This window comes from Jaculus jaculus, chromosome 10 (genome assembly GCF_020740685.1).
Source record: "Jaculus jaculus isolate mJacJac1 chromosome 10, mJacJac1.mat.Y.cur, whole genome shotgun sequence".
Lineage (NCBI taxonomy): Eukaryota > Metazoa > Chordata > Mammalia > Rodentia > Dipodidae > Jaculus > Jaculus jaculus.
The window spans coordinates 48647340-48672666 of NC_059111.1; the positions used below are offsets into that span (position 1 = coordinate 48647340).

Here is a 25327-nt window from a genome sequence, read left to right on the forward strand (position 1 = left end):
CACAAAATAACTGGTGTTTTGAATAACTGAATTTTTGAAATGTAGATATTACTCAACATATTGAAAGAAATAGAAGTAGATTCAGAGTGGAAAATTCTCTGTGAAAACCATGTTCCTCTATTTCAATTTGTGACTTTATTTGAGATTAAGATAGCTCCTGAGATTTTAACCACCTAAGTACAGTGATTTAATAGTTCTGTGTAATAGAAGACAGCCATGATCACCATTAGGGACAATGACAAAGATCAGAGGGCTCCACATGACATCTATGTCAGTCACTATGGCCTTAAGTTCTTCCTATCCCAGGAGCAGGGTATGAGACACTGAGCTTATGCTACTTTTCTCTGATTGGAGAGAGTGACATATATGCTCATATCAATGCAATATAGCTGATTCTGTCCACAGAAAAATTAAATTAATTTATAAAGATTTAGGTTCCATTTTGGTGTTCCATAAAATCTTCTCTTACCCTTTTTCTTTTCCTTCTCTTCCTTTACACCATCCACTCAATTTAGCCTTGTTTCATCTTGAATACTAGATTTACTTTTTCCTTTCCTATCTCTTCATTACTTCTTTCACCCCTCTTGTGGTTTGCGCATATGCAACACATTTTCATTATTCAGTCATTGGTGATAGACATTTAGGGTGATTCCATTTTCTAGCTATTGAGCATCAATGTGCAGTATCTCGGTGATAACATAGTACTGCACAAAGATCATTTCCAAATGGATTAAAGATATTTGTGTAATGCCACATTGAACTTACCAGAAAAAAAAAACATAGGCCATCTACTAGAAGTTATAAATTGTTGTAGTTTCAATAGATAGCCCTCAATATATTAAGTGTTTTATTATTTGTAGTTTGGATCTACAGCCATCTACCTGGAGGAGGTGTCAATGGGTGGATCTTAAGGTGTGGTGGTGGATTCAAAATTTAAATCTAAAGGTATTCAAAGTGCCTAGTTCCACCTGGAGTTCCTGAAGTGTGCTATGTGGCTGTTAGCTTGTGATTGCTCTCTTTCTCTCCCTCTCTCTCTGCCTGCTCCTTTAAGATGTGGCCAAATTTTTCTACTATTATGGAACTTCTCCTGGATCTTTAAGTTTCAAAAAAGTATCTCTTTCTCCATATCTGTGCCTGGTCTTGAAGTTCATCACTGCAGCAAACCTGAAACTGTCTACCACAGAAATTGGTACCAGAATGTAGGGTGAGATGATTATGACCATGTGGATTTGGGTCTTTTGGAATTTTTGTTTTGGAGCAATGGGCATGGATGTGGTGCTTGCAATTAAAGATGCCTTCTGGAGTGGCAAGTCAAGTTTTGTGGACTATTCTGATGAGAGTTTGAGAATGCTAAGCACAGACAGTATTGAACTTGGATAAAATCATCCTTAGGTTTCACAGGCAAGCACCTTAACCATGTAGTGATCTCTCCAACACTCAACTAGATCTTAAGAAACTAACTTATCTAGACTGGGAATGTAGCTCAGATAGAAAAATGTTTGCTTGGCATCCATGAAGCCCGGGGTTTGATCCCTAGCACCATATACAAAGAGTTTGTTGTCATAAGCTGTAATATTAGCATTTGGGAAGTAGAAGAAGGAGGATGAGATATTACAGGTCATCCTCAGCTACACAGGAGTTTGAGGCCAGCCTGAGACACATGAGAACCTGTCTCTAGGAGGAAAAAAGAAGAAAAAATACTACAGCAAATAATACAAACAGCATGATAGCTTTAAATGATAAACTTTTATTCTGAATATACTGTTTTTGCACAAGATTTAACACAACATCTTTCTGGGATTATAAATATTTTTATAACATTACTATACAAATTTTTACAAAATGTTTTCATCAGGCTAGTTAATTTCCACAAAAGTGACAAGAGAAAATAATAAAGTGTGTGTGGGGGGGGGGGGGAGATCTATTGTTCACCAAAGCTACTTGGCCTTTAGCTTGGATGCACATGGAGCATTGAATTAGTTTCCCTAAAAGCATAATTCAACAGTTGCATGGCACAACAAGAGGACAGCTCTGCTAGGTCACCTTGTAAACACAGTTGGCATCTATACAAGACAGTATCCCATGAGTCTCAGTGGAATTTTGAGATTTCTTTTATATGAGTCAGAAATAAGGTAAATGAACCTATTAGCAAGGGTAAATTCTTCAAAATTGTGAAGGTTTTCCACACTTGATACTTTAGTTTTAGTGGTCTGCTCTTTATAGAAATATACAAGAAATATTAACAGTATCAACATTTGGTTATGAGAAACAAGTTCTAGACAGTGATAACATATTTAGAATTTGGAGCAAATGAAAAAGTCACAAAATCCATTTTGCCTCATGAGGTTGGACTTTGTACCTTTCAATATTTCATTATATCCATTAACAGCATCAATGGAATAGCTGAAGACTTTTAAATTAAGACAGAATTTAAGCTTTGGTAAAGACATGACAAGTATTGAAATGAGATGTAAAATACAAGTGAGTATCAAATAAGCAAGTAACACTTTGGTTGCAAAGGTCACTTAAAAGAGATACTGCCTATTTGAACCTCATAAGGCTAGTTTTAAAATTCATAAAAGGAATATTACGTATAGGAAAACTTACAAATGGCAACAACACTGTATTTTTTTTTTCAGGTAAGCAATAATGCTTCAAGCATTAGAAACATGAAAAGAGATAATACTAAAATCTTATAGGCCTAGGACCTAAAAAATCTCTTCAATCAAACTTGCTAACAATGTCATGTTAAAAACTTGTCACAAATATGGACCACGATTGGGGTTTGGCAGTAATGCTGGTTGTTCAAATGAAGTTAAGATAAAGCCATGTATGCTGATTTTTTTTCCTGCGACTCACCACTAATTACAAGAGTTATTTTGACTTTGTTTATGTAACAAAGTACATCTGGTTACATGACTATAGCAACAATTAAAAAGTTAAATGCAGACTAAAGCTGTTTCAAAATTGATCTGTTGTACCATTCAGTCCTTGGAAGTAAATAACAGACTATACTTTAAGTTCTTCTTAGCAAAATTCACAGAAAAATAGTAATTTTAATATAACAATTTGATGTTAAGAGTGTTAGTGTGTTTCAAAATAAAATATGCTAAAAGCATGAACATTAGTATTTGTTATGAAAGCAATATTTAGTCAGAGAGCATATGCTTACCCAATTTGTTACTACTTATGTGATTGTCCTGATATATAATTATAATCAAGTAGGGCCCTGCCAAGAGATGCCAAGTTTAACTGTGATGAACAGAACAATAATGTAGTTGATGAACATGCACAATGGAAGAGACATTAGCCATAAAAATTTATGCAACACACTTTAAACATAATTTAAGGTAGTTTTCTGTGTGCTGGAAGCAATTCAGTGTTTAAGAGAACATCACATATCTACACAAACTAGCAATTTTATAGTTTGACATCTTCCCCACTTGTTCATGACTTAAAATAATCTAGCAAAAGGTAACAATAAGTTTTGAGTATTTAATTAACAAACCCCATGATTCAAACACATTGCCACTATTTATAAATAACTTTGGTGTTTTTGAAAATGATAATACCAGTTAGGAACAGACTACAAAATGACATTGCTTTAGAAATGGGAACTAACATCAGTTGACAGAATGATTCCATTTTCCCCTCCCCTTGTATTTCTAACTAAGAAAAAAATAAGTAATGATACCCAAGTGTTATTTAAGATATTTTGGTGGTAGGGACGTATTATGAATGTATGCAAAGCTACAAAGAAAACAAATGTCTGCTAAAGAATCAGCTACATCCTTGATATGAGCATGGTAAAGCTTGCCAGAGAAGGTAAATAACTTTGATTGTAAGATGATATCTATGAAAATTTCCAGCATAGACACACCAATACTTGGCATGTTTGAGAAAAGAAAAAAAAATTACCATTAAAAAATCTGCATACTTTCTGCCTACAGCAAAATTATTCTTCAGGACATGCTCATTATTTTTACCATTTCTACAAATACTGCTTATTCTTGAAAATAATTAAGAAGCATAAATAACATTTTGCTATAATATTAATCTATAATGAAATATATGATTTAATACATTAATGATTTTCACTACTGAGGCTGTATAAAAACAAATTTTAGTATTCACAATCAAGTGTTCATGTGCCTACTCAATAGATTCAAGGTTTCCTATTTGTTCAGGATATTGTAAAACCCTCATGAAATCACATGTACATTTTGGTCAACCATACCAAAATGGAGAGGCAGAAGCCACACAGCAACAAGTTTTTTTTTTTTTTTTGAAATGAACACAGAGGAAACCCAACATGAATCTTCATTGAGAACATACATGTAGTTTTCAAAAAATAAATGTGTTAAATCTGATTTAGGTACTTAAAATATCTGTACATAGGTCTTCAGGCAAAAGCACAAACCTGTATAAAATCCAATAATTCTCATTTTGTCATTTATGTAACCCAACCATTCAGCATTTATATTGCACAGTATATTCAGAGTAGTTTAACAACATTTTGCAAGATGACTTAGGTGCATTCACACTGCAAGGTTCAGATTCTTACATGAGAAGAATGCCACTCAGTTAACTTGTCAACGGACTATACTCTACAATAAGAGAAAAACAAACCAAAAAGATAAGCAAGCAGCAGCATCATGCTATTTAAAATACCCTTGATAACCCAAGATCATGAATCACAAGAAAACACTGCCCCTCCCCCACAAGCTTTTCTTAGAGCATTTTTAAATATCATACTAGCACTATATAAAGGTACTGTGAACACAAGAACATTACATCAAGCATTTAAGGGCTTACATTAATGAAGAATTATATCACAAATCCAAATTTCACTCTCAAGCACCTTTAGTTTAAGAATTTCATTGTTATTTTGAAATCATTGATTCCTATCCTACTAAAATTAGTTGGTCATCAATTATGTTTTATTTTTGGCAGACAAATCATTCTTTATAAGGCATTTAATTTATGGCATTTTTGGTAGAAAATAAGCCATTAGTTAAATTTCAACAATGTTCATTCTTTTCTCTCCTAAGTACTGAAAGCAAGAATTCCCTTTGAACAGAAATTAGGTGAAGGCAAAAATAACTCTCCCTCTTCTAAATAGACATTTTCTTGGTAAAATTGCAGCAAGTTGAAATTCCAGGTCAATATCAAGACACTTCTTATGATCCATAATCAATTGTATAGTGGAGCCCTTTCCCATGTCCTCATCACAATAACACAGCAAGCTCCTGATCCTCCACAAAGCACACACAAGTTTTGCTTTGATGGTCATACACAGATGATGCAGCATTCACACAAGTTTCATGTTCTGATGCCCTGACATGCAGCCCATGGGTGGTTTATGAATCTGTGTCTTAGGCTTTAGAGTTCTGCCATGGTAGAGGCTTAGCTTATGTTCTGAATGTATATTCCATAGTTGACCCTATTGTCACATGACTAAGGAGGGCTCATATTTTGGCAGAGTCTGGAGTTTAGTTGCAGATGTGGGGTAAGAAGGTCACAATAGGGAGTGCCTGGTGCCAGACACCAGCCAAAGAAGGGTAAACTGGAGCCCAATGATAGACCACAGGGAGGGGTTTAATCCGGAAACACCACCACAGTCGGTATAATCCTCCTGTTAGGAACAAAAATAAATAAAGTTTGAAATGCATGTAAAAAAAAAAAAAAAACACTTTAAGACTAATCCAGTCCACTTCTGCACTTACCTTTTAAAATATCTAACACTTAGACTTTATTAGTTAGAAAATTTTCATTAAAGCAAGTTTACTATCCTTGCTTAACAAATGCTTTAAATTTTCACTTGTGAATCCTGATAATTGTAAAAGAAAATCAATGATGAATAATGTTTTGATTATTAAATAAAAAATACTGTTGTGGTAATTAAAATTCTACATGTTGACACATATAATATAAAAATAAAATTTTATAAAGTTTCACAATTCTCCAGAATTATAATTTTAGAGTTTGTATTACAAAATGAGAAATAAACATATTTAATAAATAAAAATCCACTTCCTATATTCCTTATGCCTAAGATGAATGTACAAGACACATACAACACTTGGACCAAATAACATATTTTAATCCCAAGCAATGGAAGGGCATTCTGAAAAGAGTTTCCAAATTCAGAACTAAGCTGGAAAGTGAAGCCTGTCTCATTTACACAATTGTGACATACTAGTAGTGCAATGAAAACTTCTACCTGTACTCACCACAGTGTAACAGCTGCTTAAATGGTTTCCTAATAATATAAATTACTATTTAATTTTTATTTCCACATATCCTATTTTGCCTTTTCTACAATCTTTAATGCTTTATAATGCAGTGAATTTTTGTTTAGTTTTGTTTTTTGAGGTAGGGCCTCACTCTAGCCCAGTCTGACCTAGAATTCACTCTGTAGTCTCAGGGTGGCCTCGAACACACAGCCATTCTCCTACCTCTGCCTCCCGAGTGCTGGGATTAAAGGTGTGCACCACCATGCCCAGCTTCTAATGTAGTGAATTTTATTTAACAAAATCAATTTATCCCTACTAATAAGAACTTTTTTAAAGATTTCACTAAACCAAGGCTCATCTTCCATAAATCAAAATAGGCTATATGCATAAAATCTGGTTACATACTAATTTATAGTAAAAATGGAACCTTAGAAAAAAAGCCAATCCCAAAAGACTGTATTTTACAAAGTACTCATATAAAATATTGGGCATAGGTAAATTTATAGATAAAATTGGATTAGTAATGGGAGTTTAGAAAATTGTACAAATGGGGTTTCTTTCAAGCAGTGAAAATGTTCTGAAACTGAGAATGGTGATGATTTGCACAACTCAATTTTTATTACACTAAATTCCATGGACTTATGTAACTTAAACAAGCTGTTAATTTTTTTTAATAGCTTATATACCTTAATATATGAATGCAAGTGTTCTTTACAGGATAATTTTATTGACTCCAAGTTCTCAGAGTTAAGAACTGTTGCTTTTTGTTTGTTTGTTTGTTTTCTAGAGGATAATACAGTACCTGCCACTTAGTAAATTAATGCTATTTCTTTTTGAATTGTTTTTGAGGCAGTAAGGTTGTTTGTTTATGATTGAAGACAAAGCTGATTCCGTGAAAGGAGTCTAGGAAGGGAAACTCTAACATGAAAATGCTACCCTGTGAATGTAGACATAAAATGATCAGTTCTTAATCCTGTCATTTTACTGACCAAGTGCCCTTAATGGTAGATAATATTTCATGTTTGCAACGTTTTCTCCTATGTGTCTGGCTAACACAATCTTACAGTATTCCTTGGAGCTTGTTTGGGATTGGTTCTACTGTCCTGGGCTTGACCTTTTCCCTTCCTGTTCTAAAAATGTTAAGCTTTGCTAAAGGTTAGTTCCCTCTACCCCTCCTTCCGTATGTAACCTGTTTCTCGCTGACCTACTTCAGTCACATGCCTTTAAAAATTCCTCCACTTGCTAATAACTCATACTTTTATAGCATCCACTCAATTCTTTTCAGAATCTTACATTGCTAATCCTCTCCTTGTCTGTATCATGGTGATGTAGTAGCCCAATCGTACTAATGCCTTCTAGCATCTGTCAATGGCATTTCTAGAGTACTGGATCAGCCAACTTGCCAGTCATCTGAGATGCCTCTTTTCCTCAAATCTAATACATAAAAATATTATCTTTTTAAAAGAGAAACTTTATTTATTTATTTTCAAAGAAAGATAGATAGAGAAAGGCAAACATAGACATACCAAGGCCTCCTGGCTTTACATGGGTACTGGAGAACCAAACCCTGGATTCCAGACTAACTACTGAGCAATTTCCTCAGCCCCCTATGTGTTTTCTTAATGATAGTCTCTAAACCACTACCTCTGACCATTTCAGTCTCACCTCTCTCACTTCTCAACTGTACTTCTGCAAAGGCTGCCTCACTCCTCTTCAAACCTCTTCTCCAGCAGTCTTAAATTATAAACCAAGTATGTTCTCATCCTGTCTGAAATTTGTCATCATGACTTTCTCTTGTTCAAACTTGTCATCATTTTTCAAACAAAATCCAAATTCTGCTCAAAGACCCACAAAGTCTTACATGATGTGGTGCAGTGCTGTCACGGCCTCTCCCCCTTCTCTCAATTCATTCCTCCACTTCCCCTCCCCTGACTCTGCCCCTGTCCTTCCTTGCAACAGGCTGCGGTGACTGCTTTCTCAGGTCTTGGCACTTGCTCTTCTCTTTATTCAGATATTGTTCTCTCTGGGTAGGGTAGCCAGTTATGTTCGAATCTCAGTTTACACAGTAATTTTATCGTGTAGATTTATCCCCAAGTTCCCAATGCCTCACACATAGTGGAGTGGTGTATGATACACACTGAGGAACACATTGTAGATTATCCACCAGGCAGCACACACTGACTCATTAGAAACACCAAACAAAACATCAAATTCAGGGCCTAAATATTGCTTAACTTGGAATACCCCTCCCCATCCTCCATTCTGGTTAAACATTAGTTAGATGAAATGGAAAATGTTCTCATATAGTTACAGATCTTTTATGTATGAAGGATATTTCTTGTCAAGGAAATTCTATAACTGCAAAACACATCTTTATATTCTAGAAGTCTATTGTGAAAACAAAAAGCATTCTCTGGATCTCTTTTGTTTATATTTTCATATATTTCTCATCCCACCCTCTGTTTCCTTTGTGTGGTGATGACATATTTCTCTTTCAGTGGGAAAGTGGTCACTTATCAAAGCTTCCACATTATTTGGAGTACCTGTAGGCTGTGTATTGATTCATACTGCAAAATCATCCTCCAATTTCCTGATCATGTTTCCTCATGTGCTTTATACTCACTGTGCAGCCACAGTAGGGACAGAATTTTGCTATGACAGGAAATTATTAGATACACTTTCAAAACATCCTAAATGCCAAATGGACAGAATGTGGACAAAACCTCAGCATCCTCTCCGACTTATTGAGACTGAAGTCTCCGTGACATTATGCCCACACTGATCACCCTGATCTTTTTGAATACTAATTAAGCAGAAAAATAACACACTGATATTTTAGTTTACCATTTAAAAAAATATGTTATTGCCAATGGTGGGGGGGGGGTGTTGAAATGCAATAGACTACTTTACTAGAATGCTTCCTAGGTGATTTCCCTCAAAAAGATTATTAAAATAGACATCACCTGAGAATGGTATTCCTTTTCTTTTCTATAATTCAATAAAGGAAAGAAAAATCTAAGTTGTTGCCTTATTCATATGGTTGTATTCATATGATTTTTTTCCCAAGACTTACAATTGGTTAAAATTTCTTCAATCTACATCTACTAAATAAGTATTGGTAATCCCTTTTTTACCCCAAGCAGAACCTGACACAATTAATTGTATAAAGAACACATTTTTAATATATTTTATTTTTTTATGAGAGAGAGAGAAAGAATGAATATGGATGCCAGGACCTCTAGCCCTGCAAATGAACTCCAGATGCATGTGTCCCCTTGTGCAATTGGCTTACATGGATCCTGGGAAATTGAACCTGGGTCTTTTGTCTTTGCAGGCAAGTGTCTTAACCGCTTAGCCATCTCTCCAGCCCAAGAACACAGTATTTTTTAAATAAATTTAATTTTTTTAATTTTATTTTTAAAATAAATTTAAATTTTTTAATTTTAAGAATAAATACATCAACTAATACATTTAAAAGATGTTAGGTAAATCTAAAGCCACCCTCAGAAAATTAAAAATTATATTTTATTTAGAGACTTTTAGGGGACTGGAGAGATAGTTCAGTGGTTAAGGTGAATGATTGCAAAGCCTAATGGCCTGGGTCCAATTCCCCAGTACCCATGTAAATCCAGATGCACAATGTGGCACATGCATTTGGAGCCCCTTGGCAGCAGATAGAGGCCCTATTTTAGCAGGAGAATCTTACTAGTGTGCGTCCAGACAACATATGCTTACTTGATTGCTACATACACGTGGTGCATCACTGTGGTACCAGCACTGTGTCTTGCTGGCAGGTATCTCAGAAGAACAAAGATAACTCAGATATCTGTTAGATAAGCACTAAATTTGAGCAAAGTGATCTCAATTTTTTTTTTACCTTTCTTGGATATAAAATTTAGATAGATAAAAGTAATTCATTGTAAAAATTTGAGAATAAATGAAGTTAAAGTTATCGTATTGGTAGCCGGAGAAAATCTATGTAAAACTTGGGCAGTTCCTCTTAGTATTACTGATGCATGAAAGGACAAAATATAATTCACTAATACCCTTACTTTAATGAATGCTTTATTACTTTACCAATGTTTTTGTCCATCTTATTGATAAAAATATTTTATACTTTTAAGGACATTTATTTTGTGACATTTTGTTTTATGGAACACTTTTACTCAACAGTAGCAGCTAAGAGAATAAAAACCAATACTTAACATTTTTATGTCTCTTTGTTAACCTGTAAACCCTATCTAAATTTCTATGGCTGAGGAAAGTACACTTTGCAATCAAAGGTGAAAATACAGTGAATTTTTATGTTCATTTTCATATGCAGTACATAGCATGTTGGTACTCTTGTGCTCTAGTTTGCTCATCTCTATTATGATTCCCAAATAGGGATAATTCTAGAAGCATCCAATTCTATTCTAATATATATATATATATATATATATATATATTCACACACATACACACATACACACACACACACACACACACACACACATGTTTTAATTTAATATACTTATTTGCAACCAGAGAGAGACAGAGAGATACACGGAATGGGTGTGTCAGGGCCTCCCACCATTGCAAATGAACTCCAGACACATGTACCACTTTGTGCATCTGGGTGTACATAGGTACTGAGGACTCTATTTTGTGTCATTGGATTTTGCAGACAGATGCATTAACCACTGAGCAATCCCTCCATCCCCTTAAAATATTTTATTTGTTTATTTATTTGCAAGTGGAGAGAGATGGAGAGAAGATGAGGGCCTATACTGCTGCAAACACACTCCAGCTTCATGCACCTCTTTGCCATTAGGCTTTATGTGGGCACTGGGGGATTGAACCATGGTGGTTAGGCTTTGTAAGCAAGTGACTTAACTGTGAGCCATTTCTCCAGCCCTATTACACTTTCTTAAGTAGTTTATTACATACTCTTGTAAAGTACTGGAGTGATATTGTAACTAAACAGTTAAAATACCAGTTTTAAGAATATGCATGTGGAATGGAATCAGAAATTCTGGCAATAATGTTTTAATAAACAAAACTGGCTAGCTTACCTTTACTTAAAATGTTCTGTTATAAAAACAATTATTTTGTTATCTCATACAAATTTGGCTATTTTTCTGAGACTCTATGCCCCTTACTTCCCCATTGCATGACCTCTGTCTATCTTAGTAGTGACAACTTTTCCATCTAGTGTTTTCCTAATCAATGAATACCTGGAGACCAATCAAATGGACACGCCATTTGAAATCAGCAATTTACAAAGTGATATTGGTATTGGAAGTTTAATATTTTTCAGGACATTAGTGGTCATAGGTTTAGCGACATGGGTTATTTTCTAAAAATTTAAGCCCAACTTAAAATGAAAGACAAATTAGAAAAATCAACTGACCATCCACACAACATGCAAAGTTGCAGTAACGTGAAGATAGGGCCTGGCATCACGGCATAGGCATGACTCGTTGTGCACACAAGTTGATCCTAATAATAATGGGCAAAATAGCAAGTGCAGGGAAAGGAAAGAAAACACAGAAAAGAAGACATACAAGATGAGATATCATGCAATTTGCTGGCAATTAACAGTTAAAGTGAGCCTTCATCCAGAGCAGAATCACAGTCAATACAAATAAGCATTATCAAATACTCCACGGCCAGAGAAGCACTGCACTTTCACACACAACCCAACATGTTTGATATACTCAGGTTTTTAGAGATTTTGTCTTTAATGCTGCTTCCAAGCATATATTAATCTGTTTGTATGGTTGGATGCTGGTGGCAAGTCGTTGTTGAGTAAAGCCTCCTTGATGAGTGACACTACTTGAGAGCCACACACAACTTTCTTTGGGGAATTATGTGATGAGAGAAAGCTTCTCAAGTACATAGAAGATGAAAGTTATAGTAGAAAGAAAAACAAGAGTCATATTCTGATGTTAACAATGTTTTACTTGATAAGACATAAGAAAACAAATGTTGTAATTTTGAATCAGTCTTCCTGTCAGAGGGAATGACCAATATTTCTTATAAAGATTTACTGAGTACTATATCTTCCATTTTTAGCCCTATTCACATTATTTACTTTAATATTAACATGATGTTCAATGTTTTAATTCATATATCTGGTTGTATAATATGTGCCTCTGAAACTGCCTTGCCATTTTATTTTAAATTTTTTTTTTAAATTTTTTAATTATTTATTTATTTGAGAGTGACAGAGACAGAGAGAAAGACAGATAGAGGGAGAGAGAGAGAGAATGGGCGCGCCAGGGCTTCCAGCCTCTGCAAACGAACTCCAGACGCGTGCGCCCCCTTGTGCATCTGGCTAACGTGGGACCTGGGGAACCGAGCCTCGAACCGGGGTCCTTAGGCTTCACAGGCGAGCACTTAACCACTAAGCCATCTCTCCAGCCCTGCCTTGCCATTTTTGAAACTGATATAACTACATATATCTGAGTAGGTATACATTTTTTAAGTAAATAATAATATACATTAATTAGATATTCTTACAAGCTTTAAAAATATCCTTTCATAAGATGATTAGGCTGTGTTCTAATGCTCTTTGGTGTGTGAAAACCAGTGAATGCAAAGACACGTTGAAAACCAGGACTTTGTGGACATTATATTGAAAGAAATACAAACAAGCCAGGCATGATGGCATACACTTTTAATCCTAACACTCAGGAGGCAGAGGTACAAGAAGGTCACCCTGAGACTACATAGTGAATTCCAGGTCAGTCTGTGCTAGAGCAAGACCCTAACTTGAAAAACCAATAAAAAAGTACAAATAATTAAATAGTACTATTTATATTACAGTTATATTTCATAATAAAATTTCTTAATAATTAAAATAATTATAGAAGTAAAAAGCTTCTTATACATCCAGTAAGTCAGAATACTGTTGTGATGGTTTATATTTATTGGAAACTTGACAAGACCTAGAGTCATCTAGGATACTAGCTTTTGGGCATGTTGTTAGGGTTTATCTTGATTAGGTTAACTGAAGTGGGATGCACCTTAACTATAGGTGACCACATTACATATGCTAGTGTCCACAAATGTATAAAAAAGAGAGAGCTGCAAGTGTGGTGGTGCACACCTTTAATTCCAGTATTTGGGAGGCAGAGGGAGGATTGCTGTGAGTTCAAGGCCACCCTGAAAATACATAGCAAATACCAGTTCAGCCTGGGCCAGAGTGAGACTACCTTGAAAAATAAAGAGAGAGAGAGAGAGAGAGAGAGAGAGAGAGATCGAGCGAGCGCTGGACCAGAATTCATCACTCCATACTTCCTCACTGTGGTTTGAATGTGAGCAGCTGCCTCAAGTTCCTGTGACAATACCTTCCTTACTATGATGACTTATAAGTCCAATATAAGCCAAAATAATGCTTTCTTCCTTAAGTTGCTTCATTTTTAGTATTCTGAGAGAGAAATACATAAAACAGTACTGAGAATGGAATACATGACTATGTGCTTCATAAGTCGTTGCAACTGTTTTATGGAAAAAAATGTGGAAGATTTTGGAACTGTGAGCTCTTGAATACTGGAAACAGCTTAATGTAACATTCTTGTCGGAACTTGGAAGACAAGAATACTCAGAGAAATGTAGACAGTAGAAGTTTGACTTAAGAGTTTCAGAGAATAACAAGGATTCCATCAGGAATGGGGCTGGAATTTTTAAGTTGTCAAAGGAGCTGGCTACATCCTGCCCTGAGAGATTGACTGATGCTGAATGCAAATTTAATGAATTTACTGGTTTCAGGGTGGGAGTCTCAAGATAATATACCATGTACACTATTAATTGTTCAAAGGTACAGAACTATTGAAGAGAAACCTTCTGCCCTGACCCAGGACAAGAAAGATATATTGAGGGTAATACTCCACCCGCTGGAGGCTCCATCTTATTAAAATCTAAATTCATCTGAAGGGAGAATGCCAAAACTGAAGAGGTTCTCTTTTACAACACAACCTTCTAGGTAAGTCTTTCACCAAGGCAAACTCTTAAGGAATAGAGAGGCTGCTACAACAGTGGTTGAAGGTGGTGGTGGTGATGAGGTGGAGCTACATTCAAGCTGGAAGGAAACCCTGGCATCATTGTTGACGTGGTACTGGTCTTTGAGTTATGTAATATGTAAGATTGAGGTGGCAATAAGGTATTTCTTCAAGCTTCAAGAGAGCTTCTGAGGTCAGGAAATGTGTGGCTCTTACTATCCAAGTCTCTACATGGAGATCTGAGAGGCTGTAGCATGAATCTATGAATGTGAACAATAAATGAAATATTGAATCCAGGAAGTTTGAGAAACAAGAATCATAGTTTAACTGCCAAGAAAACTTGACAATTGAAAGGGGAGAAGTTCCAAGAAAAGGGGAATGAGTTATATAAGCAGACGAGCTCAAGAAGTACAGAGTTATTAGAGCAGGTGTGATGTTGCACACCTTTAATCCTAGCACATGGGAGGCAGAGGTAGGAGGATGGCCATGAGTTTGAGGCCATGCTGAGGCTCCATAGTGAATTCCAGGTCAGCCTGAGCTAGAGTGAGATACTACCTCAAAAAAACAAAACAGAAGCAACAACAACAAAAAAAAAGAAGTTGAAGAAGAAGAAGAATGGAGTTATTCAAGCCCTTTGGATTCCCGGTGATCCCATCATGTGTCTCAAGTGCCAAACATGGAGCTCCAAGATTTGGAGTTTTCCCTGTTGGGCTTCATCCATCTTGCACAATTCTTTGCTAGGTCCCCACTCTTCCCTTCTGGAATGAGAATGTTTTCTCTGAATCATTTTATGTATAGAGAGAGACACAGAGAGAGGCAGAGAGTATGGGTGCACCAGGGCTTCCTGGCACTGAAAACAAACTCCAGATTCATGTACCATTTTGTGCAGCTGGTCCTACTTGGGTATGGAGAAATTGAACCTGGGCCATCAAGATTTGCAAATAAGTGCTGTTAACCAATGAGCAATCACTCAAGCCCATGTGATTATATCCATATATCCATATATATATATATATATATATATATATATATATATATATATATATATATATACATATATATATGTGTGTGTGTGTATGAACATACATAATGTTACAAGAGCTCACAGTTAATTGATTTCCTTTGTCTCATAAGAGATACAAAACTTAGACTTTTGAACAGTATTGGGACATTTAAAGACTGTGAATGTGTGAAGTTAGACTGAATAAACTTTGCATTATAAGATGATCATGAACCTATAGTGACAAAGGAGGTAGACAGGTTTGAATTTAAAAGAGATGATTGGCTGTCAAGTTGACAAAGGGTGGACTTTTGATGGTTTATAATAATTGACAACTTCCAAGCACCAAGAGTTACCTAGGCAACAAGCCTATGAGAGTCTACCGTGGCTGGTTTAATTGAGGTGGGTAGACCCATATTAACTATGGGTGGCTTCAAACCATAGAACGGGGTCTTAGAATAGACAGAAGGAGAAAGCTAGCTGAGCACTAGCACTCGTGAGTCTCTACTTCCTGACTGCCGATGAAATGTGTGCAGATGTTTCATGCTCAGACCACCATGATGTGCTGTAACCTCAAAGCATAAGACAAAATAAACCCTTCCTCTTTTTTTTTTTTTTTTAAAGAAGTGCTTACTTATTTATTTGAGAAAGAAAAAGTGAGAAAGAGAATGGGTGCACCAGGGCCTTCAGCTACTGCCAATGAATTCCAGACGCATGTACCTCATTGTGCATTTGGCTTATGTGGGTCCTGGGGATTTGAACCTGGTTTTGTAGGCAGTACAATAACTGCTAAGCTATCTCTCCATCCCCTTCCTCTCTTAAAAAGACTTTTGCCAGGTGTTTTGTTCTAGCAATGTGAAAGGTAAATAAAAGACTGAATTAATTCAAAATGGCAGAGAAATAAGTAGATACAATTAAAGGATATAAAAAAATTTGATATGTGGTAGAATCAGAAACCATGTGAATGAAAGGAAAAACAAAATGACCAGATAATAGCTATTAAACAGGGTTTTAAGTACTTTGGCTGAAGATTAAACACAAACTAATTACAATAAAAATAATCTGTCTAAGATTGGAATATTAATGAAAGTATGTAACATATATACCATGGAAAATATTTTCAGTTATTATTAATTCTTTAAAATTATTAGATGGACTTAATGGCATGATTGGAGTTGTGTTTGAAAGTTCAATAATATCAGTGGGAAAGAAAAAGGAAGCAACTATTAAGCTTATGTTAACCATGAAAATTATTGAAATGGAAAATTTCTGTCTACCAACACACTCATCATGCTAATGAGAAAAACTATGGTAAATACATAATATCTGAGTTAAAATGACAACTGAAATCCTTAAACTCTTGTGAACACTAATCATTAACTTATGGCACATAAAACACTAAAAGTCTTACCTGGACATTGTTGTCAAAGCAGACATCAGGCCCTTTTCGATATCTGGGCTGCTTGACCATATCACAGGGATCTGGACCATCAGCTAGAAGCTTGTTAAGGAGAAAGATGCCTTTTCCCACATGATAAAAATATAATGGAATATTCATATTTCTAAAAGCGTAGACACCAATGCCACTTCTGTTGTCCAACACTATTGATTCAAGTACTTGAGGGGTATGAGAAATAATATCAACAGTCCTTCTCGGAGTGCAAGAGGGCCAGGGTAAGTTTTGACCTTCAAACTGAACTTTTGATGTGGGGTCCATTATGGCTATGTGGAGTAATAACCACACTGTAACAGTCTTCAAGAGCATAAAGAGCACGACAGGCTTAAAAATTCATTGCTTTCAGGTGGTGTGTTCTCAACATCTCAAGTGTCAAAGGATACAAGTCTGCTCTGCCTGAATGAGCAGCCGTGTGTCACAGGGACATGTCCCTTTGCTCTCAACCATTATGAATATTAAGTTGGTGTTCATAAGTTTTTCTACATGAAAAATTCTGCAAAAACCACATTAAAGTATAATATTAAATAGGCAATACCTCTTGGGACAAAAATGAAAATTGTTCAAAGATCTTCATAAACAAATACAAACCTGACCTTGACACATCAATCATCACCATCAAAAATAACATTAAAATGAGTGTGATTTGAGAAGGGAAAGATTACCATGTTTTTATTGATTAGCATGAATGTATTAAAAATAAAATAAATATTTAAAAATATAAAAATTCAAGGTCATACCAATAACAGCTTTTTTTCACTGTTTAAGAAATTTTTACAATTTAATTTTTTTCATTTATTTTTATTTATTTATTTGAGAGAGAGGGAGAGACAAAGAGAGAGAGAGAGAGAGAGAGAGAGAGAGAGAGAGAGAAAGAGAGAGAGGGAGAGGATGGGCACGCCAGGGCCTCCAGCCACTGCAAACAAACTCCAGACACCTGTGCTCCTTATGCATCTGGCTAACATGGTCCTGGGGAATCCAGCCTCAAACCAGGGTCCTTAGGTTTCATAGGCAAGTGCTTAACAGCTAAGCCATCTCTCCAGCCCTTTTTACAATTTTTTCATTTATTTATTTGAGAACAATAGACACCGAAAGAGGCAGAGAGAGAAAGAGAGAAGAGAAATTTTAATTACAGAAAGAATTTTCTAATTCAAATTATATTTCCTTGCTCAGTTACCAATTCTGTTACTTAAAACAGAACTGACATTCTGAGATCTTCCACAGCTACGAAAGAATTATATGCTGCTATTACTCTCATAAATTTGGTTGAAGTTAACTTTTTATTTGTGATTTTGATATTTACTTTACTGTCCCTAAATAACATTATTTATTGTAATATTTAAAATGTTAGTTCTCATTGCATAAAACTATTTACTTATTATTTAAAGTCATAATATGAGTCATCTTAAATGTTTACAAGATCATTGTATTTACCACTGAAAATATGCAAAAGTTGCCTTACTTTACAGATAAGAAAAGTAGGATGACTTTTCATAGCTAAGAACAGGAAAAAGACTGGATCAAGGCTTTACAGCCAACTTTCTGTGAAGGTGGGAATGTTTCCTGAGCTGTCCAGCATGGTAATCATTAATCACATGAAATGCTTGAAATGTGATGCAAGTGATTTCAGCACAAAACTTTAACTGATGAACTTAATTTGAATCACCACAGCAATAGGGACTTGTCCTTGGTACTGGACAGTGCAGTAAGAGAATCTAGGGTTCCAAGTTCCATTTACAGTTCAATAGGCTTTGTCTAACTTTGCAACCAACAGAAAAATGATAGGATAAGATGATGATATAATTCTTCTAGGTTTATGTTTCCAAACAAGAGGGATTGTACTTTCTTTTCTTCCCATTGAACTGGATACATAGGTATACACAATATCAAACAAAATGAAGACTGGATTTCATGCCATCAGCATACTGATCTTTATACCTATAATTTACCTTTGCTCTTCAAGTACAAATTGCTATTTCTGGACCTCAGATAATGAAAGGTTGTGATACTCTTCTGATTTCTGAAGTTTAAAGCCCTCTATGTTAATCTCTAAATAAGACGATTTTTTTTCTGAGTTTATGATTGATATATCCTTTGTCTCTCCTCATCATACCCTTTAGCTCTTCCTTGAGCATAGGAAAAGAAAGTCATATGAGATACTGACTATGTCTAGTAAACATTGATGAGAATTTTAGCCAACCCCTTCTAGGGAAAAAATTAAAATTGTGGCAAGTGTTATAGCCTATTTTTCCAAATCATTTAGCAACTATTCCAGCACTCTCACAATCTAAAATTACTTCACCTCCTCATATTTCTTTTTATATTCATTAACATTTCCTCTGGAATGACCTGTTCTCCATCTCTAAAAATAATGTGTCCCAAGTCAGTGCTTTGTAAGCTGTTTCTTGCTGCACTGCTTTCAGCAATCCCAGGGCATAGATTAGCACTAAAACCTTCCAAATCCCTACCTAACATTTCTCCTTCATCCAAGTACAACCAACTAATTTTTTCTTCAAAAACATTTAAAGATTTTTAATGTATACTAACATTAACCGTGACTTTAGGAAATGACCTTCTCCAAGTTTCTTCCATTTAAAATCAAAGATAATATTCAATTCTTCATTTCAGAAAGCTTACAAGTAAAAATGGATATAAAAATATCATTTCATAAATCAATTTATATATAATATATGAAAAGAAATCTTGTTGCCTTAGAGTTAGTAGCATACATGAATTTTCTCTTGTTATTGATATTTTTATGACATATTCTTTTAGACAAAAATGCTCTAAATAGGGCCAAGCTTACTTAGAAATAGAGGCAATTATTTTGCTCACATAGTATGATTAAAAGGACCACAAATTATCAAAATTAGAATTTAAAAACCATAAATTTATACAGACTACAAGGAAGCTAGGGATTTCTAAGTGGCAATAATTACTCCTACCTCTGGCTACAATGACATTTTGTTATTTTCTGAGACTGAAGTGAATGAGAGTTCTTAGTGAAGTAGGACTCTCCACACAAAGGGAAGGAGTACCTGGAACAGTTGCCACAGTCCAACACACCACTGAATGATTTGCTATCGTTCTCGAAGAAGTACTGTGTCTGCTCAGTAATGCAGCTCTGCTTTGACAGGGAGGCAGTGAAATCATCCTCTTCCATTTCAACTGTGGGAAGAGAAACAAAGAACACCATAGTGAAGGCTATCATAGTCACTTCCGGGTGGGAGGGTGGGGTGGCAAAATCAATGCACGAGGACAAACATGGATAAGCTTGTCACTGATAAACGACCAATAAGTATCCAATAGAATAATTTGACAGCTAGAAAATTCAGACCAATGAAAAGTACAAATTTTTACAGAACATTAGAAAATATTTAAAAATTTTCACATATCCCAGTATTAGAAAAATGGTATTTCTTTCTTTCTTTCTTTCTTTCTTTCTTTCTTTCTTTCTTTCTTTCTTTCTTTCTTTCTTTCTTTCTTTCTTTCCTTCCTTCCTTCCTTCCTTCCTTCCTTCCTTCCTTCCTTCCTTCCTTCCTTCTTTCTTTATTTTTCTTTCTTTCTTTCTTTCTTTCTTTCTTTCTTTCTTTCTTTCTTTCTTTCTCTCTCTCTCTCTCTCTCTCTCACACACACACAAACACACACACAAATGTGTGTGCACATGCATGCATGTGTACTTCTCTTTGAGTTTACTAAACTCAGCACACTCCAAAGGAACAGTTTAATTCATACTGTGACATATCTGAGCAATTACATACCTGCCTCAAGGAGCCTTGGAAAGGTCAAACTCAAGATCAATTGCTGGAGAATAGACCTGAAATTTTAAAATGAATAATTGATTTAACTAACTTTTCTTTTACAGTTTTTAATTGTAAAATATGAATAGTTTTATATGTATACATAAATATGAATAACATAAATACATATTTCATCTTCACCATTTGAAGTAAAATGGAGTAAAGTGAGGATAGACCTGTGTGAAGAAGCCTAATATTCAATATTATTGGATAGAAGTGGTAAAAAGTGGGAAAATGCTAATATTTCAGAACACAGGACTTTACATCCTGGCTTTTCTCCTTATTTTAGTTATGAAAACTTGGTGTGCAATCAATACACACAAACAAAAATTAATATCTGGGCCACAGGTTTGAAGTGGTGAGGGAAAACCTCCATAGTATACAAACACAGCATACAAAGTATACATTATATGGAATTCACGAAATAATTTACATGAAGATTTGTAGGGAACATATGCCATAATTTAGTTTTATAATAAATGATAATCAAGCCAATATTTTTGCAGAATCATTTGGAATTGAAGTTATTGAAGGCAAGGAGATGGCATGGAGACTTTATCCCCAAAATAGGACATAGGCAAGTATTTCATGATCATCAAGAGGTTAGCAAACCTACTTGATATACAAATATCACCATCATACCATAAAATGTCATTATGCTTTTCATAATAAAAGAGTTTTTGTCTGAATATTCTTTGCTAGCTTAATTTAATGATATAATCACTTAATTTTTTCTCCACACTTTTTAATTTACAGTGGAAATTTTAGATTAATATACATAGAGTAAGACTGTTATAATACAGTATGGTTATATACAAAACCAGAAAGATAGGAAAGAAAAACAAGAGGAATAGAGAGTAGGAAGGAAAAAGATAGTAGATCATATACACTAGAGGAGGCTTGTGATTGTCTAGTGAGAATGTGATCTTTCACACTTTCCTTGGGTTCTCAGTAGTTTAAAAGCCTGGGCTTCAAAGACAGAAGTACACTATAGGATGAGGGAGACTGAAAGGCCTTGACCCAGGCAAAGAAAGAACTGGATTCATTTCAGCAATATAAGGCCTCTAACACTATGCCAATCTTTGTAAAGAAGTAGAAAGTTACATCATAATGTAACTCTAAAATATACACTAAAATCCAAGGAATGAAGTATAATATGAAAATACAAGTGAAGAGCTTCAACAAAACCATAGGGAGGTACACTCAGGATTTTGAAGTATGCTTCAGATTAATTTTGTTTTTACATAAAAAGTTGATTAATTAAATAAATGCATGTTTCACATGATCATGTAGGAATAACTATATTTCTAATATGTTCTATAGGAAAAGAAAAAATACTTTCTATAATAACAGTTTATCTGTCACATAATCCATATTTCTAATTACCAATAAAACTAAATTTTTGACTTACCAGGCAGCAGCTGTGGCCCACCAGCCAATTTGTAATATGTCTGCAATTGATGGCTATAAAAAATTCAAAGCAAAGTCTTGGTACATTGGTCTACATTTGAGGGTCCCTTGAAAAAAACGAAGTCAAGCATGGATCTTACTGACCACATATGCTGAGCGATGTCCTGCTCCTTGCTTTGGTGCAGCGCCTGGGTCACATACTGACTGATAATCATAAGATTTGTTAAAAGCATAGACTGATATGTTAACCAGGTGTCTCATCAAGCTTGGATCAATCTCTCCAAAAAACCGTCCAATCTGGCAAATAAATTGATATTCAAAAGTTTCAAGCTTAACAAAATATGAACACATGAACCAGCATAGAGAAAAATAATACTATGAAACTGTGAACTAAAACAAAAAGCCTAACAATATCAGTAAACAAGGAACCACATAGTGCAATGTGAAAGAACCAAAATAAGATTGGACAGTCTGAGCATTTAGAGTTCTCAGTAGCATATTATTTGAGTGGGTAAGTAAACACTGTTAGATGAGTCTTGGCTGATAGAATGGAGTTTAAAGCAGGAAATGAAGAGACACATGTCAAAGGACATAGAGTGGTAGATCTGTAGTTGGAGTAAGCCTAGAAAGGATGATAGTTATTAATGAAACATTGTATAAAGGGAAATGGCTAGGAATAGATCATTCCAGAAGGTTAGCTCAGAGGTCACACATTTCTATTGTCTAGACTACAGTGAAAAATCATCTATCTAAACATCTGTTGTACACCTCAAAAACAGACAACACAGAATGAAAGCAAACAAAAAGCCATATGCCTCTGGGAGAAATGGGAAATATTTTACAAAGAGAAGCTGGGAGTGAAAATCCAGGACTGAAATTATTTCCCAGCTGACTCAAACTGACATTAAATCCTGAATAAACGTCACAACTTTTATGTGGTCAATTTGTAAGCATGGCACTGAAATTTAATCCAATGACCATATATCGATGAGACATTTTCATTTGAAACTATTTAACATGTAATTATCTGCTAAAGTTTTGGAAAAGTGAGGATAAGTTCATATTATTTAAAAATTCTTAATTACATGTTTTAATGGTAACTATCAGTAGCAAAAATTGAATGCACTTAACAATGTGGGAAAGGTTAAAGTAATTATTTTGTTCTTAATGATTATGTAACAGTAATCATTTTAAAATTTATTTTTAATGTAAATGAAACAATCCAGACATTTCTAAAATATTTGATGGGGTTTTGTAATTTTGATCAAAGAAATAAACTTTGGAAACAACTTCATCTTACTTTAGCTTCATACCTGATTTGTATAATCATCATGATTTGCCATCAAAAGAAACCCACCATCATCTAGAATGACACAGTCCATCACCTATGAAAATAACACAGCAGATCTTTAGGAAAGCAAAGATGGTGATAGCCCATAATTCTAGTCTATAGAGATATAACTCAAGCAGAGGAAATGAAAGAAACTTCAATACTTTATTATTACCTGGTTGAATATATTCAGTAGATGCTGATTAACTAAATAAAGGGCATACGTATTGTTCATCTGAAGCCTCGAGGCTTTGATACTCTATCACTAACCACACATCACTGTTGTACATTTGTGCAAATTATAAGGGCTAATCAACCAAACTCTTTTATAACTTCACTATTATCTAAGTGATGTAGAATATTGGACAAACCAGAATATTTAACAATGTATAAATATTTGGTATTTTTAAGCACAGAAAATTTTGGCAAGAAGGTATTGTTTAAAAAGTTAGAGGTGGAGAGATCATTCAAATGGCCCACATATACATGTATGTACACATGCACACTCACAAACACAAATATGCAGATACAAGGCACACACCATACACACTTCAAATTAAATACTGAATGTTTCACAGACTAGGAGAATAGCAAAATATTTATAACTATTGTATATTTTTATATGAAAAATACTTGGATGAGTAATCTGAGCCTGAAACCAGAAGGCAAAATAAAAAATTCTCAGGACTGAGAAAATAATTTTCTACCCAGTTTAAATCTTATTTAAATGTATGAAAATTTGAAAACTTTTCTTAAACAAAAATCACAAAAATGTTTGTCAACTTAGGCACATACTATATATACCATTTTCCCAATTTGGAAGCAGTTTCCTAAAATTTTTGCTCTAGGTACATAAATATGAATAAATTTATCAAAATAATAAAGCTTATAACTATGTAGAAATAGGAGTAATAGAAATGACACACACCTTTGGCTAGCTGAGGTAATATCACTCTAACATGCATGACCTAAATAGTGACATCAGCACTCCCTTTCATTTCTGGGACTTGGTATCACACAGCATCTTTAAGTTTTGAACAAAGTAAGTTTATATTTTCTTTTTCAACTTTGTGAAGAGAAAGGGAAATAAGCCCAATTCTTGAAACTAAGACTAGTTTATAAGACTATATAACCTATGTAGGTGTGTTTTTTTTTTTCCTATCACTAAAAATATTTTAAACAAATTCACAGTGGAAAAGTTAAGGAAAGTTTGTGATGAGAACTAACAGGATGCTTTTGTTAGAATCCTGCCAAACAGAGAGAGAGCTACTAAGACGTTCAAAGGAACTCAACATCAGTGATTATGAAGACAGTACCATCCACAATCACTTTTTAAACTCTCCATGATATATGAATATTTATAAAAAAGTTCTAATAAATTAAACATATAACTTCAAATTTAATTTTCCACACATTTTATTTGGGTTGAATTAAAAATCCCCACATATTATCAATCATTTAAGTGATTTATCATTTAGCAAGCTGAAGAACAAACACAATAGTGTAAATAAATTTATTTCAAAGGGTGTTCTTACATCACTGTTTCTTTTGCAGTCACAAACTGGACCGGCACACTGGAAAAATAAATAAAATTATTATTTCACATTTTTATATTTTATTTTTATTTGTTCATTTTAGAAAGAAAGAGGCAGATAGAGAGAGAGAATGGCCACACCAGGGCCCCTAGCCACTGTAAACGAACCCCAGATGTATGTGTCTCCATGTGCATCTTGTTTATGTGGGTACTTTGGAATTGAACCTGGATCAGTAGGCTTCACAGGCAAATGCCTTAACCATTAAGCCATGTCTCCAGCCCCCTCTGTCACATTTAAAAATTTTTTTTTGTTTTATGTTTATTTATTTATTTGAAAGTGACAGAGAGAGAAAGAGGCAGAGAGAGAGAGAGAGAGAGAGAGAGAGAGAGAGAGAGAGAGAGAGAGAGAGAGAATGGGCACGCCAGGGCCTCCAGCCACTGCAAATGAACTCCAGATGCATGTGCCCACTTGTGCATCTGGCTAACATGGGTACTGGTGAATCGAGCCTTGAACTGGGGTCCTTAGGCTTCACAGGCAATCGCTTAACCACGAAGCCATCTCTCCAGCCCCTCTATCAC

At 34.9% G+C, this 25327-nt stretch overlaps 1 protein-coding gene across 4 annotated transcripts in view; it reads right to left on the reverse strand.

Moving 5' to 3' along the window:
* Positions 1-1727: 1727 nt before the first annotated feature.
* Positions 1728-25327, reverse strand: part of Cacna2d1 (calcium voltage-gated channel auxiliary subunit alpha2delta 1) — a 536404-nt gene continuing 512804 nt past the window's right edge. For all 4 annotated transcript variants that reach the window (XM_004662314.3, XM_004662312.3, XM_004662313.3 and 1 more), the window contains 9 exons: positions 24750-24788; positions 23198-23269; positions 22029-22181; positions 21886-21938; positions 20436-20491; positions 19713-19842; positions 17061-17170; positions 16633-16715; positions 1728-5635 (listed from right to left, as the gene is read on the reverse strand). In XM_004662314.3, the coding sequence (XP_004662371.1) occupies positions 5519-5635; positions 16633-16715; positions 17061-17170; positions 19713-19842; positions 20436-20491; positions 21886-21938; positions 22029-22181; positions 23198-23269; positions 24750-24788 (813 nt within the window). In that variant the 3' untranslated portion in view covers positions 1728-5518. The remainder of the gene's footprint in view (positions 5636-16632; positions 16716-17060; positions 17171-19712; positions 19843-20435; positions 20492-21885; positions 21939-22028; positions 22182-23197; positions 23270-24749; positions 24789-25327) is intronic.